At 42.2% G+C, this 15152-nt stretch overlaps 1 protein-coding gene across 1 annotated transcript in view; it reads left to right on the top strand.

Moving 5' to 3' along the window:
• Positions 1 to 15152, top strand: part of LOC310773854 (lysine-specific demethylase 6A-like) — a 115384-nt gene that overhangs the window by 34265 nt on the left and 65967 nt on the right. Inside the window, exons 5-7 of the mRNA XM_083633836.1 lie at positions 1098 to 1156; positions 12155 to 12275; positions 14693 to 14747. Coding sequence (XP_083489962.1) covers positions 1098 to 1156; positions 12155 to 12275; positions 14693 to 14747 — 235 coding nt within the window. The remainder of the gene's footprint in view (positions 1 to 1097; positions 1157 to 12154; positions 12276 to 14692; positions 14748 to 15152) is intronic.

The following is a 15152-nucleotide window of genomic DNA, read 5'->3' as shown; positions in this document are numbered from 1 at the left end:
GAGAATTGTGAGTATTGATTTTTTTTTTTCTGCCCGCGTTTACCCCTTCTGGACTGCATTCTGCAATGCGTGCAGCTCTTAAAGCAGTAGCCTATCGGAGGAACGCTTTTGTTTAGTGTGCTGGAGGATTCAACTTGTCTTTTTGTTTTGTTCATGTGTTTTCTCTGCTTCTAGATGTAAAAAATAAGGCTTTCTAATGAAGAAAATAAATCATTTCTTGTGGTAGTTGTGGGGCACAGACAGGCAAATAGCGCATTTTAATCTTCTCGGTTAACCGATCAATAGTCGGCTAATGAGGGTCGGTTGTCGGTCCAAAAAAAAAACCCCATTCTCGACATCCCTAGTTTGTATGGGCTCTGTGTTTTGCTCTACTTCAGGCTGTGCGCTTGGTTGATTTCTGATCACGGCCCATTTTTCTTGCCGAGAACACACTGGAAAGAATACCCGGGGCGGGCCCCCCTGAAATACATACGGTGGCCCATGGGGGGCGTTTGTCACATTCCTATCTGAATATTTTGACAGCACAAAATGTGAGATGCAAAAAAACAGTGCTCTTTATTGTCATGTTTAATTTGACATTTTGCCAGGCGAAGAAAAGGCACACCGTGCAGAACAAAATCCACTAATTAAGAGGAAAGCACACACTCTGGCTCTAGATGCAAAAACATTGAATGGATTCATGTTTCATTTCACAGGCATTTTATGAACGCCATTTTTTTGCCCCAAGCACCCGAGGCACCCATCCTTGTTTTTATGTACACCACACTGCGCGGATTCATCAATGTATATTTTGATATTACAGTACTTTTTTTTTTATCACCTTCTTCTGAGCAGGATTTCTACATTTCTGATTACTGCAGTGTTGTTGCTGATGTTGAAACCATCTATTCTGTTTCCTTGTTGGTCTGATAATGCAGTCTTATTCCTGTAAACACTGTTCCATCACGTGTGCTTTAGCCATTAAAAGCATTAGCAGCTGCTTGTCTGCTTGAAACGTGTGTGTTTTGGGTGCGTGCACTTACAGAGGAACGGGGGGTAGCTGCTAAAGTGTTTTCATTTCACTATTTTTCCTAATTGTCTCTCTCCCTCTCTCCCAGAATGCTGCCTTTCTATATGGCCTAGGGATGGTCTACTTCCACTATAATGCCTTTCAGTGGTGAGTGCCTTTTCCACGCAATTCAATTCACTTCACTTCATTTAGTCCTGCTAGGCAATTTTCACTACAGCAACTACAGCACTACGCCACTGATTTGATGGTAACTATTGAATATGTTGTAATCTTTCCATATAAAACAATGGAAAGATGTCTCCATTCAAGTGATTGCTTGCTTATCATGCTAGCATGGCATGTGTGAATGAGAGACTGCGATTAGGTGCTATTGTCGTAGTGTGTGTGTGTGTGTGTGTGTGTGTGTGTGTGTGTGTGTGTGTGTGTGTGTGTGTGGTTCCCAGCTGGAGAAGTGAAGCCTGTGAGTGTGGTGTGTTGTTTCCATGGTAACGCCACTACCAGATAAGACTCTGTTCTGGCTGAAGTACCAACCAGAATCCGGCATCAGGAGCACTCAATTTAAAGGATAATAAGTTAACAACTTACTTCACTGTAGAGCTGGGCGCTGCTGCTGTCCAATACATAAATAATGGTTGAATCCAAAAAGTGATGAAAATGTGTTCTTTCACACAACACTCAACACTGCAGTTAAATGTGTGTAGCTGCAAGTTGCAACTGAACAATTGCAATTTGCAATACCCTATTTGATTTTTTTTAGCGCTAGGGTTGGGCGATAGGACAAATATATCTGCTAGATTGGCTGAGTCCAATGCTGGTTGATTTTATTGGATATGTTTTGGGCGATTGTCATTTTAATTCGCTAATTGAATTGTCTAATTTAGTGGTAACTAATTAACGGAGAGAGAGGGAAAGCTGTGCATCTTTCAGCAGCGGGGGGACTCATATGAAAGCCACATGCTCAAAAGAATACGAGGAGGAGCAGAAACGAGCGCTCACCTGGAGTAGCCTACTACTGTATGACACAGCACCGCCTGGAGAGGCAGCAATCAGGTTGATGGAATGCACTAGCGTCGGACACTGAAAGCGAATTGAGAGGCGGACCATATACGTGTCGATGATTTGATTTGACAATTCTGAGGACTGGCTTTGGCATTGGCCAATCCTGGCATGTTCCACCTCCAAATCGAGTGGGATTCAGCCTGTTGTCATGCTACGCGAGTTAGGGGTGTCAAAAATAATCGATTATAAGATGCATCGCGATGCGGACGTGCACGATTCTGCATCGATTCACAAATGTCAAAAATCGATTATTAAAAAAAAATATATATATATATATATATATATTTTTATAATCAAATAAAATATAATGGAAGTACATGCAGTTGTTTATTTTAATTATGGATCATAATACAATGCAATTCCAAATGCGCTTTTATTTTAAAAGTAGCCACACAGTAAGAAAAAAGAAAGTGAGAAAAAATAAATCAAAAAAGTGATGCATCAATTTAAGATGCATCGATAATCGTTATCGAATCGAATCGTAGCCCTCTGAATCGTAATCGAATCGTGAGGCCAGTGAAGATTCACAGCCCTAACGTGAGTACCAGGCAGCCAGCTGCTTCGTGCGGAGCATGCGGACAATCCGATGCATACTGTACGTGCTGCCCGCCCGGAATCTCCGAGGGGTGACCCCTGACTACCACGCTCTCATGCGCACGCCATTCACGCTATTTCTGTAAATACGATATTCCTGGAATGTGCGTTTTAACGAGCCAGTTACATTTCTTTGCATTCTTAGAGATTATAGTTTTTGTTTTTTGTTCATGTTTCATGCACTTGGCCAAGTTAGTAGTTAGTTTATGGGATAGGAATCCTGCCAGATGACAGGCACTAGGCGCCATTTTCTACTTGATTTGGAAGAGAAAATTATCCTGAAATGAAGATTTGATTGACGGCTGCATGTCGTGATATGATTGGTTGAAATGGGGTAGAAATTTGATAGTACTAGTAGCAGGTGACGTCAGCAAACTGTAGATTGCTGTTATCAATGAAATCTTGAAAAAGGAACTTTTGATGTGAAAAAGTGTGAAAAGCTAAATAATTTCGATTTTTGTGATTTTTTTGGCATACATTATTAAATAGGTGCACTGCATACCCAGATATTTTGAGCTAAAAGAAAAGAAAAGTCATTTTTGGGTTCAGCTCGACTTTAAAGTAACTGTCAAAGTCTGACTGAAACTTTAACCAACACAATGCAGCCTGCAGATAAGTCCCTTTCCACCATTGAACATTAAGCTGTTATATTCAGACACTTTCTGCCCTATGAGGAAAGCTCCACTCACTGCCTATCTGTCTCTCTGCCTGTATGTTTGTTTAAGGAGAGTAGCGTATACTAGCGCCTCCTCTCGTCGGTCGGGGCGTCTGTTTGGGATGGAAGGGAACTGGTGGGAATTAGGGATGGGCATCGAATTTCGAATTTTCGAATAATCGTTGTTATTATCAAGGTCGACTTTTATTATTGAAATTCGAAATTCGATTTTTTTTTTTTTTTTTTTTTTTTTTTTTTTTTTTTTTGAGTGAAATGTTGCATTGTCTCCCCTGATTCTAAGTATAGTCAAATCGCTTGGTTTGAGCAAGTAAAACAATTTTTATAAGCATTTTAAGCAAGGTTTATTATGGAAAAATGAATGGCGGATGAAATCCCATGAAGAGGGAGAGGGGGTGACTTTGGCACCCCTTTGGCACTCAGACCTGAGCCTACTAAATATTTAATGAACCACTCATGATTGTCAAAACTGTTTTTTATTTTCAAAAATGTCAATGTCATGTAACATGTTCTTTACTTCAGTGGTGCAATGCTTGTTTGAGCTAAAAATCCACAGAAGCTTTTTATATTAATTAATAAAGCCGTAGACTTAGAATCAGGGGAGACAATGCAACATTTCACACACAAAAAAAAAAAAATTACATTTTTATTTTTATTTTCGAATTTCGAATTAAATTCGAATTTGGCCAGCGAATTTCGAATAGTGTTTTTGCTAGAAATGCCCATCCCTAGTGGGAATAGACCCTTTTCACAGCCACCATTTTGTGTCTAAAAGGCAGGAAGTTTCACAGGTGCACCAAAACCTTAATTAGGGTGTCCAACTTCCAGTCCATTTAGGTGTTCCAGTGCTGGGGCCCTAATTAGTGAGTTGGTTGCACCTGCATTTCCCCTGCCTTTTAGACACAAAATGGCAGCTGTGAAAAGGGCTAATTAGGGCTGGATATTGGCAAGGACCTCACGATACGATACATATCACGATACATGGGTCACGATACGATTGTATCACGATACATTGCGATACAATACATATTGCGATATATTGCAATACTCTACATAACTTACTGAAAATTAAATTAGCTGTGTACCACCCAGGTAGTGTAATAATATGTACATCACTTTATATTGATAACTTAGTGGACAAATTGAGTCAAAACTACTGTGTTGAGTGTGTTACTGAACATACTGAAATAAAAAGTATTTTTATTGTGTCACTGAACACACGGCTGTGCAAAAAAATCATATCACGATATTTTTCTGAAATATCGATACAGTATTGCGGGGAAAAATATTGCGATATATTGCCGTATCGATTTTATCGAGGATCGGCAGAGGATGGAGTAGCAACCAGGACAGAGAAACTAAGTGAGCACTAATGGGGGATAAAATGGGATAAAAAAAAACAATCGGGAAAAAAAAAAAAAAAAGATTTTCCCATTAATGACCACGGATGTCCGATGCGTGTGGGGAGTGCCCCCTGCATACGCCGTTCACGCACATGCGTGAATATTGGCAATCGCCAGTTGATGGGCCGATGGTGGCCTGTTGGAAAATTGTAACATATCGTTCAACCTAGGGATGTCGACGGTTAACCGTTAACCGGTTAACCGCCGACAACGTCATTGGTCGGTTAAGCATGTCGGTCAAACGGTTAATTTGCATATTAAATTGGCATACAACGTGTTGCCAATATGGTGTTTTTTTCCCTCCTTCGCGGTAAGCAACAATGTTAACTAGCCTAAGTAGTTACTGTAGCAGCATTATATAGGAATTAAAAGCTCCTGCCACTGCCAGAACAACATTCATTTAGAGAAAGGCTTTTCCAAATGGAAAAGCAGTGTGCACTGTCCGCCTCTCCCCCCGCGTGCGAGATGTGCTCTGTGATAAACTCAGCTCCACACATGCGCCACACCCCCGCCTCCCCTCTGCTTTGACCAGACGGGAGAAGACGCCCTGCCCTGTGCAGACTACAGCGAGCCAGTCAGTCATGCTCCTTCTGTGTTCCAGCCACTGTCATGAGACCATGAGGTTACTTTCAATGACGCGTTTCAAAACAAGCTGCGTCTTCCACATCGATTCACTGAGGAATCCACACTTTTACCGTAAATTGAGTTCTCTCCGGGTCTGTCTGTCTCTCAGGTGTAATAATCCCACAACGATTACAGCAAGAGTGAGAATGCTCTTCTAAACACATCGGCTATTAATATATAATTATTTCTCTGCATCTCATATTAGATCGGTAAAAAGTTTGGACAGCCTGCCTCATTTGTTCATCCTCCCGAGTCCCGCAATGCTGACAGCTGTCAGCGTGCGGACTTGCTGCACTCGTCGTCATGTCGTGCAGCCGGACACACAGAGAGCATAATAGCCACCTACAGCCCTCGTCGCAGATAAAGAGAGAGAGGGAGAAGCGTGGAGAGAGAAGCAAACTATTTTTTTGCAGATCTCAAAAGCAGGTAAACCACTGTTGAATTAGTGAGAATGTCAGAAGGAGAGAGCAATAAGCGCTTCGTCAGTGCGCCCTGCAGCGTGAAGGCTGGGGCGGTGTCTTGATGTGCTATTCAAAGTGGAAATTCGTTCAATTAGCGACACGTTTCGTTCTGAGCTTTTAAAATTAGTTTCTGCTGGTTTTATTAGACTATTTACGACACATGCAGTAAGACACATTTAAGAATTGTGAGCGTGAGTATGGGTTTTTTCCCTCCGTATTTCCCCCTTCTGCAAATGCGTGCAGCTCCTATCATAGCCTATCCGAGGAATGTTTTTGTTTAGATGGCTGGATGATTTAACTTGTCTTCTTCTCGTTTTGTTAATGTGTTTTTTTCTGCTTGTAGATGTAAAAAATAAACGCTTTCTACTGAAAAAAAAATCAAGCATTTGGTAGGCCTAAGGTTTAATGGGGCACAGACAGTAAAATAGCGCATTTTAATCTTCTCGGTTAACCGACAGTTGTCGGCTAATGAGTGTCGGTTGTCGGTCAAGAAAAATTATGATTTTCGACATCCCTAGTTCAACCCTAGCTCACACACACTCCACACACTTATTTATTTCACTGGCTGGCGGTTTTCTGCTGCATTCATGTCATAGAAGAATGACTTGTGGCTTCAGCTCAGAAGTCTTCTTGATGTGACACCACACCCCAAAAAATCATGTTTTTATCCATTTAAAATTAACCATAAAAAAATACACGTTATTTATTTTCATGGCTATGGTTGATTGTATTCATTTGAATATACTTGATGATTTTGATTTTTTAATTCCTTGGACTGCCAACGTTGGTGGATCCCCTCCTGGTTACCTCTTTTGTTGACACAATAAATGCATTTGGCATGTTGATACTTGTTATAGTATAAAAAGCCAAAGGGCTGGGCGTGGAGTGGAAGATCTTTATAAAGTAAATTTACTAGTGATTCAACAACATGTACCCAGTGCAATTTAACTGTTGTACAATTCCAAACCATGTGCATAAAGGTTCCTAGATCAGAATGGGAACACCTGTCACATAAATCACTATGATCACTGTAATTTGATTTTCCAAAGGTTAAATATTTTCGCTCCAAAATGGCCTCGTTAAGCCAATACATCAGACATCTATTTCTTCATAATAAATCGGCAATGTCATCCAAACTCTAAGTAAGTTATAATTAATCCTCTATTAATTTGTTTAGTGTTTGTTGCTACTCAACAATTTTAGCATTTCAGTTCTGTGTGACCTACTGTATCAGCTTAATTTTCTGGGAATGTCATCAGAGTGCTGGAATATGAGCCAAAATGCCAAGGACAGAGTTTAATTAATTTCCCACTTGCCTGCTACGTTTCATTTCACAAGCTCAGCATCTCAGCATTCCATCTCACTCTTCAGGGTACATTTCATACAAGCACAGAAATAAATGTAGGGGCATACTTAGACATTAAATGTCCGGTTTTAACAATGAATAGGGCTGAGCAATATATGCTTATATCCATATCCATATATAGCTATTATATCCACTAGAAATATGTGGCTTTAGAACTGAACATTTAGGTCACTTTGTAGAAAATAGCGAGATATATCATGTATCACTATTCAGCCTAAAAATCCAGATTTTTTTCTCCATATCGCCCAGCCCTAACAGTGAACAGACTTTCATTTGAGAATGCTTGTAATTACAGTCGGCGTCCCTTTGCATTTGCACATGTGTGTGTGACAGATAACACCACTTGCCTCCTTACAGCTGCCACCAGCTGCTTGTCTTTCAGTACAAGTCACAGCAGTTCATGTGTATGAAACACACTTGGCTCTCTTCAAATCAAGGTTCTCCCTTCATAAGAGTAGTTGTCTGACACATTTAAATTGGTGTTGTACTTCATTTATAGTTAGGTTTACTTAATTGACAACACAACACCAAATTTAGAGTTGTGTTTTTTTTAAAGATGATGAAAACATTGATCACAGTGTCAAAAAAAGATGCAGTCCAGCCATACCTGTTAGAAGGCAAAATGTATATTCAATATATTTCATTCACTCTATTTTTAGGAGCAAATGTGAGTAAAATGCTTCTTCCGTCGAGTCCTGCTGCAGTGTAAGTTAATGAGGCGAGCACTGACTTAACTTGCTGCTGCTCTTTCAAACAGCTATATATATATATATATATATTAGAGATGCACCGATTGCCATTTTCTTGGCTGATTCCGATTTCCGATTTTTGAATAGTCTGACTTGCCGATACCGATTTTGGCCAATTACGATTTTCTTTCTAAGAACAATAATTGACGGGGTTTTTTTTGACGTTTTTTTTTTTTTTTTTTACTTTGCTTTAACTCATTGAGTGCCATGGACGTCCATGTTCGTCATTTCAAATAGTAACGTAGAGTGCCAAGGACGGACATGTTCGTCAATTGCGTTTTTTGACGGTGGGGCGTCGATCAAAGCCTTCTGCCTCTCCTGTACAAATATTATAGCTATTGGAGGTCTATAACCTATTTTACAGAACCCTTAGGTGGCGACAGTGCTCTCCAGGTTAACAGAAAGGCAGAGAAAAACAGAGAATAAGTCGTTGGGGAAACGGAAATCGCATCGCATCCGTATGCATCGATATGCATGAAGCGTTTTAACGTTAGATGTGCCCGCAGCAGCCAATCTGCTCCCACAATTGAGCTCCTCCATGTCCGCTGCGACAGCCCAGGCCATTCGCATGATCAGCCGTGGAGTTATTATTCTCAACTGGAAGCATAGGAGCCGGTGACAAGCACACGCGGAAGGCTGTAAAAATCTGGATGTCGCGCACCCTTCACAGTGCAGAGCAAATTCAGCAGAGAGCCACCTCCCATACAGGAGGAGTGTGCAGTTGAGGCGGGGCGGGGCGGGGGGGGGGGGGGGGGGGGGCACGCAGAGCAGCACACAACACTGACCCAGACAGACCCAGGCAGCAGGACAGGGTTGGCAAACGCAAGCCAGAATATCCGATGCCCACCAGCAGCAAATCAAGAAAGCAAAGAAGCTGCAACCAGCAGCGCACGCAGGGGCCAGCGCTGCTGGTTGCAGCTAAAAAATATTATTCTGCCAAACAAAATTCCCTGGCCTTCACTGTTTTATTGAAGGAAATTATTTTTGAGGTGTGACTACATCAGAAAATTAGCTTCAGAGTCAGTGATGTGTTTGAAATGTTTAATTTCACAAAAGGGCCATTATCTCAGCTTCTAGAAAAAAACTGCTCTTTTTTGTTAAATCAAGCTATCTTCTCCGGCTGATAACTAAAGAACGGAAAATGATATCAATAAACCTGTTTTTGCTGATGATAGAAAAGAGTCTCATCGTTCTTTTTGCGTGTTCATTGTTTACATAGTAATATCACACAATATTCTGTGGGCCTCGAGAAATCACTGAAAAAAGCTCTGAAACTCTGGCACTGGGAGCGTCCGTTCTCCAAAAGTGGCTGGCACTCAATGAGTTAATAGAAAATTAACATTCATGTCACATTTCTTATCATTTGCATGAGGTAGGACGATCTCACTCAAAAACATCTCAAAATAATAGTGTTCCAGGTTACTGGAAAGAGCTTTTCTTTTTTGTGTAAATACAATGAATATAAAACAACCAGTATATCCCACAGCTATTATGCATTTACTTTTCCAAAAGAAAAAAGGTGGAACAGAACAGGGGCTCCAGATGGAAAGTAGCCTATGGCTAAATCTGTTACAAAGCATATCTTCCCCTATGGTGTTTAATGTTTTTTTTGTATATGTCCCTGCCAAATAAACTAATAAAATAAATAAACGTCAAAATGTTATCCATGGACAAGGAGTTTATAGCCTATAGGTCTGGAGCCCAGAGACCTTTGAAGATGAGGAAATGAATTCAGTTTTTTTTAATCCGCCATTCGAAAAAAAAATCATCTCGCACAGAAAACCTTGCACACTGGTCCGATGCGTTTTATTATTATGTTCGTCGTTCTACTCGCAATACGAAACAAATAGTCCTCTCCTGTATCCACGTTACAACGTGACTGACAGATAGCAGCAGCAGCAGTGATGTGGACTGCAGCTGGTCGGGGAAGAGGGGCCGATGACTGCGGTGAGGTGAAGCGAGCCGCTCAGACTGGAGTGGACTCCAACCTACCCTGGCCCTCTGCGGCTTATTTTCGACTTGCATGTGTGACAAACTGCAAGCTTTGTATCGTCTCTTCAGTGACGGTGAAACATTTCTGCACCGACGAAGACATGCTGTGGCATGTGTGTAGTGGCTGCTTTTGTTTTGGCTGCAACTCATCCGTCTCGGTCTCGCTGCTTTCGGGTGCGTGCACGTCACCTGAAAATCGGCTCACAGAATCTGCTATTTAGAGTGACCGGCGTAGATCACCGGTCGAGGCCGATCACGTGGGAATCAGTCCTGCGCGGGTCTGATTTTCAAGACCCGGTTCCGCCCGGCCCCGCGACGTGCAGTACCGACCCCGCTCCGCGAACCCGCACATATGATCAATCAGTACCGCAACCCGCCCCGCAGACATGAGACCCGCCCCCCGACCCGGAACCGCATATATATAATAACCGTTAATCTGCAGTGCAAACATTTTGTAGTGAACCTAACGAAACTGCCACCGTTTCACACGAGAGGCGAACAGCAGTCTTTCTGGCCGAGACTCGTCAGCTGATGTACGTTAATTAGCTTTTAGCAGCTGCTAGCTCACTAACCAGCTGGATAGCTCTGCTATCAGACACACAGACAGTTGCAGCAAGCAAAGTGACTTACCAGCTATTTCCAATATGTCCGGTATAATCCATACTGCCTTTATGATTGCTGTTGGAGGAACGTAAATCCACGTTGGGATGAGACCTCTCCACTTTCACGCTATCCATCCATGACATGTTGTTGCCTGTTGCTATGAAAACAGCCAGTGTGTATGTTTGACTGGAAGCTAACGTTAGCCTACTATATTATCTGTCCGACTCGTATTGTCTCCAATCAATCACCTTGACCGCTGCTAAGTTTTGAATGTTTTGTGCAGTCCATATAGCGTCACACATTGCACAGTATGCGCATACTGAAACGATGCCAGTTATGTAGCCTAAACAAAAGCGAAAACGTGCGTCAGAAACTTTTCTCCTGTTCGAGTCAGACCAGCTGCCAGACACACCCCCTGCCAGACACACCCCCTGCCTGCCAGACACACCCCCTGCCTCCATCTGAGTGCAACAGAAAAACATACATGGCTCATACGTTGTCGTTGTTCCACCCGCCGCCCGTCCGCATTTATTAATTTTTACCCGCCGCCCGACCCACCAATTTACAGAACTGTATTTTTTTCCCGCCCCCCCGCGTTTTTTTGCGGGTACCCGGCGGGGCCCCGCGGAACCCCGACCCGGTGCAGGACTCTGGTGGGAATCGGCCATTTCCGGTCACGTGCCGATCGATCGGTGCATCCCTAATATATATATATATATATATATATATAAACTTCGCTAGATCGTAACTAGCCAAACACAGCACACAAACAAGAGTCATTCGAGTTTTACTCTTTGCTATATTCCTATGGCTATGCTTGTGTACATTCCATGGCTTTGGCATGTTCAAAAGTTGCACACTATAGTTTTAAATGAGCATAATTCTTGTTCATTCCAGACAAACAGCTGTATATATATAAAAAAAAGTTAAGTTCTTGAGTAACACGTCTGACCGACACCTTGTGCTGCATCGTAGATGCAACAAATGATCATCACTGTAGTTCAGTCAGAGATTTACGTCATTTGGGATTTTTTTGAAAAAATACATGAATGAGAAGTGCCATCTTTGTGCATCACACCACCCAAAATTAATCTAAAACACATTTCTACCTTTGTGGCTGTTAATTGTTTGTGATGTCCCTTCCTATGTATGAACATGATAAAGGAAATGCTAATATTTGACTGGCTCACTGGTCCAATCTGACCAGCTATGTAGGACCTGGGCCAGCTATCAAGTCTTAAGGTCCTTACACATCGGGAGCGTTTTTTCCGTCCGATTAATTCGCACGTCAATAATATTTTCCGAACCTATATCAGTCAATGCAACCGTGCATACCAATGGTGGAGTTTCGCTGAGCGTTATTGCGGTGTTTATTTTTTCAAACCGCGGTCGATTTTTCAGAAATTCGCTTCCGACGTGTACACACCTGTGGCTGTGATTGACAGCTGGGTCAAAACCCGCATCGCAATTTCGTGCTGTATATTCCCATCGCTCTTGATGCGTAAGGACCTTTAATGTTAGTTTATTTTTATTTTTTGGACTCTGAAGTGCAGTTTTCCTCCCTCTTTCTTCTCTCCCTCATTCTTTGATCCTCCCCTCCCTCTCTCCGTCCCTCCTGCAGGGCGATCAAAGCGTTCCAGGAGGTGCTGTACATCGACCCAGGCTTCTCCCGGGCCAAGGAGATCCACCTGCGCCTGGGTCTCATGTTCAAGGTCAACACAGACTATGAGTCAAGCCTAAAGGTAGGCCCACTACCCTAACCCTAACCCTTTAACACACAGTTCAGGTTTACCATCATGGTTTAATCCTACACTGTATTTGTTGACAGATAACCTCATTTGGTGCTCAAAGTCCCAAAAAATAAGCTGTTGGTAAAAACGGGTGTTGACGTCGCACATAATGGTCTGACGACTGACGTATGTTAGACGGATAATACAGTATGTTCAGTAAATAGCTAGCGTTAGCCTCTGGTGTTAGCTAGCTGTTAGCCGTTAGCTACGTTTGCTAACTAAGTGTTTGCCAGTCTCAAAAAGCCGCCGATAATAACTATTGACCAGTTTGTGTCACGCTCTTTCCATAAAGCCCATCAGCTTTTATATATTATGTTGGCTAGTTGTTGATATAACAATATTGTGCCTTCTAAACTACCCTTTTGGAGATGCTGGGACACTGTCATGGTGGCCTAACTGCTTCCAGTATTTCCAGTCTGGGGGCAGACAAAGAGTTTAATCAAGACAAGACGCGAAGCGGTTCTTCCTTTTTTTACTAACATCGCTGCAGTCTCAGTCATTATACTGCAGTAGTGGAACAAGCTATTAGCCTTGGGTTCTTGGCGCGCGCTCATGTACGTTTTCATAGGACACCAATGCAAGTACACAGCAAGTATTTTCAGCTCTATTTAAAAATGTTCAGTAAATTATGTAGAGTATTGCAATATATAATATGTATCGTGACCCATGTATCGTGATTCATATCATATCGTGATGTCCTTGCCAATACCCAGCCCTATTACCCATTGTAGCTTTAGCGCGCTACTTTGAATGGGTGGTAGTGATTTGAAGCCATTGCTTTTTGTAGCACTGCCAAAAAAACGGAGCATGGCGGAATCTGTGGCACGTCCATGTGTTTAAGGCACTGGCGTAGCCAGTAGGGGTGGGGGAAAAAATCGATTCACCTAAGTATCGCGATTTTTAATGTCACGATTTTTTGGATCGATCTTTTATTCCAGAATCGATAATCGCAAATTAAAAAAAAAAAAAAAAAAAAAAATTTTTTTTTTTTTTTTTTTTTTTTTTTGGGTGCTTGCAGTCAGGCCACTCACTGAACAGCAGGCCAGGCGCCGCCTACTGGTTTACTAGTGGTTTTATTACTTTATTAGTTAGTCTGAAGTAATAATTACACTTCAGGGTTAAAGTGGGTGCATCTCATTGTAAAATTGGACCCAAATCTGGCTTCAAACGGCCCAAATTTCACGCGCGTTGGCCCATATCGGCCTGGCCTGCTTGGTATCTAATGCCCGGCCTGAATTATGATCCCAGTCCGCCCCTGTTTTTAACTATATCGCCCAGCCCTACTCATGATATATAATATACAGTCTCTAGTGTATGATTCAACTTTTCCCATGTTCTAATCTAGTGTAAAAAAGCAAACAAACTGAAAAAATAAAAGAAAAAAATAAACAAAAATCGCAATAAATCGTAATATCGAATCGCAATAATCGTAGAATCGCAATAATCGTGAATCGCAATATATATCGAATCGGCACCAAAGTATCGTGATAGTATCGAATCGGGAGATAAGTGAATCGGCACAGCCCTAGTAGCCAGACTTGGCACATTGGGTGTGCCACAGAAATACAGGGTGTGCCAGGGGGCGAACCAAATGGTCAATTTTCTTTGGCCTTTTCAAGCCAGATTTAGAGGAATATGAAGATAGGACCATATAACCATCAATGTTTGCTCCTTTTGGCACTCATTATTAGCAGATAGAAGCAGTCAATTAAATTGTATCTTTTGGCGACATGTAAAACCACTTTTGTATCTCAAAAAAGTCTCACCTACTTTTCCCAAAGAGTGTTCTAGTCGGGAAAGAACGCAAGTTTGGTTGGCATGCAGGTTCGTCTACTGCAGAGAGATCCGTAGCGTTAGTGTCCTCTGGCTCTGCTGCTGCACAAACCACCGGTGTGTTTTTTGGCTGCGTCCCCCCGCTGTTATTAACGTCATTGTTTCAGCGGAATCATCTTCATCATCGTCTGTCTCTCCACTCTCCACCGCCAATACAGGTGCGGGAACGGGTGCACTACAAGCCGTGAAGCCGCACTTGTTGAGGGGGAGGGCGACGAGTCATCTTCCTCGTCAATGCAATGTTTCTTGCCTTTCTCGAAAAAGCTTAAAAGCGAGCCCTGTTTCATGTCTTGCACAGACAGCGGACAGTCGGACACTTCACAGCTGATGTGTTTTGCAGACAAACAAAGAAAAAACTTTACTTTTTTTGGGGTGTGCCAGCTGCCTCTTTGGGTGTCACAGGCACACCCTGGCACACCCGTGGCTACGCCATAGGTTTAAGGTTCGCGATTGCCTTCAGTTCACAAATGGAGCGAGAGCTGCTGTGATAATTCTGTATGTGCTTACTATGATTTCCACAAATTTTCTCTCGACAGCATTTTCAGCTGGCTTTGATTGACTCCAACCCCTGCACTTTGTCCAAAGCTGAAAGTAAGTAACACCCTTTCAATAGTTTTCCTTTGAAAAAAAGTGCATCATATAATATTGATTTGTATCTTACACAGGTTTGTAGAAATGTAATGTTTGATTACAAAATGAGAGGTAACCCAAAAAGGTGACGCCTACGCCTACTCTGACCTAAAGGCTGACAGGAATCGACGTTTAAGTTATTAAAAACAAATACATTTCGGGTAACCACTTGTCAAAATTGTCGTCGAGCATTTTGGAACGAAGCCTTGAGAACGTTACTTAGTGTGGAAAGCGTTGACTCAGTCTTACTGTACTTAGCAGAGTAAACACCATTATGCTGCTGCGGCAGTTTTGTCATTTTTCTCCTCTGAATTGACTGTTGTTACCCTTGGGCCATTGAAACCTGTTAAAAGCCCATTGTCGGAT

This window comes from Poromitra crassiceps, assembly GCF_964638095.1.
Source record: "Poromitra crassiceps genome assembly, chromosome: 3".
Taxonomy (NCBI): Eukaryota; Metazoa; Chordata; class Actinopteri; order Beryciformes; family Melamphaidae; genus Poromitra; species Poromitra crassiceps.
Note: the sequence above shows the minus strand (reverse complement) of the source record. Positions and strands in the feature narration are given on the sequence as shown.